The following is a 4368-nucleotide window of genomic DNA, read 5'->3' on the forward strand; positions in this document are numbered from 1 at the left end:
GCAAACGACAAACAAAGCATACACTGAATCAGTTGCACCTATAACTCCCCAAAGTATAGTAGTCTAGTCTAGGAAACAACTAGCAACTACCGTGTCTCCTGAACTTGTTCCCCAACATTCCCTGCATTAACACCTAGCCCCACACTGTATGTGTAACTGGGTGAGAAACAATACAACCGCACTTATTCCTTACTCTTGGTTTAGGTTCATTTATATTTCCCTAACATGACTTGTCAATTTCTATATATCTTCAAGCACTTTGTTCTCCTTTGTGGCAATTGATACGGAGAATTAACACATGCAATAATTATTAGAATTGATTGATACTATATTCATATGAACATTAATTAGTTGCTTGCTTTTATTTTCAACTTCGAAAGTGGCCCCACATGCAGTAAATAAATGCATTGCAGGGATATGGGTGAAAATATAATAGCTGCACAATTTCAGTACAAGCATGATGATGAAAATTTAATAGTTAAGTGTTTACATAGAATCAGATGAACAACTTCTTAAATGTCATATAAGCATACCTTTCTATTATTCCTTTTTCTAGCAATTGGTGCAGTTTGATGCTTTAGGTACTTCAGTTTTAAAACTTAAAATTGTGTCTGTAATTAAGTAGTAGTAAATATGTATGGAGGCCAGGGAGAACTTTAACAAGTAGTCATATAACAACATGAAAGAATCCATTGATGTATGCAAGCAATTCTGTGTGTACGCCATACAAGAAACATAAAGAATTTTTGCAGCAAAATGACTCTGACCTGGTTGACACTCATTTGGTAGTGAGTGTTCAGAAAACTAACACAAACTCTTAAATTTTTTCATCTATGGACATAAATACGGTAACTAAATTTACTAATAAGATATCCAGAACACAAACAGATATCCATATAGTTACAAACTTTAACCGTCAATGAAGCCTTGCTAGTTGTTCCACTTAGCAATAACAATCTCTTGTCAATTTCAAGGGTAGTATTTAGGATGCTGAGAACCAAATCTCCCTGAATAATCAGGTAATCCTCCATGTTGAGGTCTTAGAGTCGGTGGAAACGAAGCTGAAATGTAATAGCAACAAATTAATATTGAATTATTAAAAATACTTAAAATGAGAAAAATCATAAGAGAGTAACTACATGTGGCTGCTGCAGGTGTATGCTGGTCAGACTGGAAATTTCTGTATTCAACATAAGGTCTTCCGTGAAAACCCGTATCGCCCTGTGCAATGCTTGGCCTGTATTGGCTACCCAAAACAGCATTTCCGTAAGTCTCGATATTACCTGTAGGAACGACATTATAAGTTTGAGTGTAACCAGCATTTCCTCCAGGAAAATGAGACGCTTGGTTGTTGGAATAAAGTCCATGAGGAGAGGGTGATCTTCCAGCCTGGGAAATTTGACTGCTTGGATATCCTCCAGACAATGGATTCATACTGAGACGAGGTTCAGTCATATAACCACCGGCATTGACCTGAGAACATTTTACCGAGAAATCAACATTGTTGCCACAAGACAGAATAACCAACACGGAAAGGTTTGCAAATTAATAGAAAATTCAGCATCGGCTGATCTGACTAACTTGACTAGGCATCCCATAGTTGGATTGAGAGATGGAAGAATGAGCGCCCCACTGGTGAATACCGCTACCTGATTTAAAGTGCGTCATTGTCAGGATTTTTAAAAGGAATCAAATAATTAAACAGACTGCAAGGTAGGAAAAAAAAACAACTGCGAGTAGATATAAACCTGTCAAACTTCCTTGATTTGGCAATGCAGATCTGGCAGAGAACTGAGAAGAACCTCTGCATGATGACGTCGATGGGCTGTTATTGGGTAGAGATGGAATATCTTGCTTCATCTGATCCAAATATTTCTGAGATTCATCTCGGTTCAGTTCTACAAACAAAACCTTGAAATACAAACGAAGAGTTTTAATATCGTAGGATTGACAGCGAGATCAACAAAAAGCGGGATATGTTAAATGAATACCATATCAAAATACTCATCTGCATAAGGCATGTCCTTGCTTTTAGGTAGAACATAATTAGCTGCCATGGCCATAAAATAACAGAACAGGTATAAGGCTTTAAGTTAAGAGAAATGATAAACTAAACACCAGCAGATAACAAGTAAATGGAAAAAATACCTATCATTTCACTCAAACTAGCAGTCGGAACTTCTTTGCCCATTTCTTTAGATCCTTTTTCATACCGTCTCTTGAGCTCTTCTGGCTTTGGAAACACGACAACAGCAATCTGCAATTGACAACAAATTATATTTACCAATTCTATTGTAAATTCATCTTCGAAGCTCCAACAAACAAATAGATAAACAGCTACCTTTTGATAATCGGAAAATGGCCTAAGCTTACACTTGCGCGCATTTTTGTACACATTCGTCTGGTCAATTATATAATTGCGAGGTACATTAGCCACCCTGGGCAAAATTACTTTGAACATTGCATTTGCCATGTTCATCAAACGATCAAACCTTTCATAGTAGTTGTTTTTCTGCAACAGTCCAGGAACCTAAATAACACTAGGTTAAGCAAAAACTAATGATAGAAAAATGATAAACACAAAGGCACAAAATGGCCGGCGAGTAATAAACTAACCTTCATCTGTTCAAGAAGTAAGTTTGTACCAAGCAAAACATAACGCTTATCCGGGTGATCTTTCATCAATTTTTCAGCCCATGTAGTCTTACCTGATGCCGGTAATCCCACCATCATTATCAATTCACAATCTTTTGGATCAGAAAGCGAAGGTCCCATAACCATATTTCCATCTGCAACAGCCAAGGCCCAAGGTCTAAACCCTTCGGGAGGAACAAGTCCTTGCTCAACACTGAACTGCATCTGAACAATAACATTTTTCAACAGAACATGCGGGAAAAGTGCAGCCTTGGAAAAACAAGAATCCACCCCTCCAAGACCAATAGCACCGACATCAAATTGAAACGCAGTACCCAACCATTTACCATTCTTACAAAAACCAATAGAACCAAATGGTTTACTCTCAAGATCAATACAGCAAACTATTGTATCACCAACACCAAACCTATCACCAAAGTCCAAAAACTTCCCGGCATTTGAAAACTTGCCAGTCCCACCAAAACCAAAACTGTCTTTAGTCTCACCAAGAGACCTAACAGCATCATCACCTCTAGAAACACCAACACGACACAGATGCCGCTGATCAAGAGCAATATCATCAAGATCGACTCGTTGCTCTGAAAGAACAACGCAACCAAAACAATATCTACCTTTTGTTATTCCAACATTGGCTCTGGCACCAGACCAACAATAACCAAACCCTTCTTCATGGAGACCATATCCAACAAGTCCCTTGCGTTCAATATTGAAATCTAACAACAAAACCAATCAATTTTTTAAATCAAAACACAATAAAGTTAAGAAATTAAATTCATGCAAATGAAAGGGAGGGTTTTGAATACCTAAGTCGCAATCTGCAGAATTGAGAACAACGTGCGGTGAAATAAGCGATTCTGAAACATATTCCCTTGGTTTTTTGGGATGAGTTGATACTTCATCTTCTTCATATGAAAGATGGCGCTTTGAAGAAGCCATTGTGATTTTAGTTTCGACTAAGAGAGAAGCGCCAAAAAACCATGCATGTTCATTTTCAGTTTCAGCCACGTATATAAATAAAGAGGCACGCTGACGTTTTTTCTATTGCATTGTCTTTTTTTTTTTAAGAGGAATAAGATATTATTTTTATTAAAATGAGATTGTTAAAGAGTATAAGTTTTTAAAGAGGATAAGATCAAAGTATAATTTTAAGTAATATTATAAAAATATAAAATAATAAATATAATAAGTTGTTAATTTTTCTTTAGAGGAATAAGATACTATTTTTATTGCAAAGAGATTGTTAAAGATGATAAGATCTAACTATAATTTTAAGTAATATTATCAATATGATAAAATAGTAAATATAATAAGTTGTTAATTTTTTTAGAAGAATAAGATATTATTTTTATTGCAAAAAGATTGTTAAAGAGGATAAGATCTAACTATAATTTTAAGTAATAGTATTAAAATGATAAAAAGTAAATATAATAAGTTGTTACTTCTTTTTTAGAGGGATAAGATATTATTTTTATTGCAAAGAGATTGTTAAAGAGGATAAGATCTAACTATAATTTTAAGTAATATTATAAAAATGCTAAAAAAAGTAAATATAATTTTTTTTAAAGGAATAAGATATTATTTTTATTGCAAAGAGATTGTTAAAGAAGGTAAGATCTAACTGTAATTTTAAGTAATATTATCAAAATGATAAAATAGTAAATATATAATTTAAATGAACGACATAATTGGAAGAAAACACAATCCAAAAGTTCA

The 4368-nt window shown here is 34.6% G+C and overlaps 1 protein-coding gene across 1 annotated transcript; it reads right to left on the reverse strand.

Annotated features, from left to right (window-relative positions):
* Window positions 1-656: 656 nt before the first annotated feature.
* Window positions 657-3667, reverse strand: LOC146943804 (uncharacterized). The gene is made up of 9 exons (XM_085742077.1): window positions 3459-3667; window positions 2617-3368; window positions 2342-2530; window positions 2149-2257; window positions 1992-2050; window positions 1749-1911; window positions 1582-1649; window positions 1140-1473; window positions 657-1061 (listed from the first exon to the last, which is right to left on the reverse strand). Exons 1-9 carry the CDS (start codon window positions 3589-3591, stop codon window positions 970-972), a joined length of 1899 nt encoding a protein of 632 aa, XP_085598203.1. The 5' UTR covers window positions 3592-3667; the 3' UTR covers window positions 657-969.
* Window positions 3668-4368: the final 701 nt, after the last annotated feature.

The sequence above is a fragment of the Medicago sativa genome, chromosome 2 (assembly GCF_051527215.1).
Source record: "Medicago sativa cultivar Bolivia chromosome 2, Bolivia_mono, whole genome shotgun sequence".
In the NCBI taxonomy this organism is placed as follows: domain Eukaryota; kingdom Viridiplantae; phylum Streptophyta; class Magnoliopsida; order Fabales; family Fabaceae; genus Medicago; species Medicago sativa.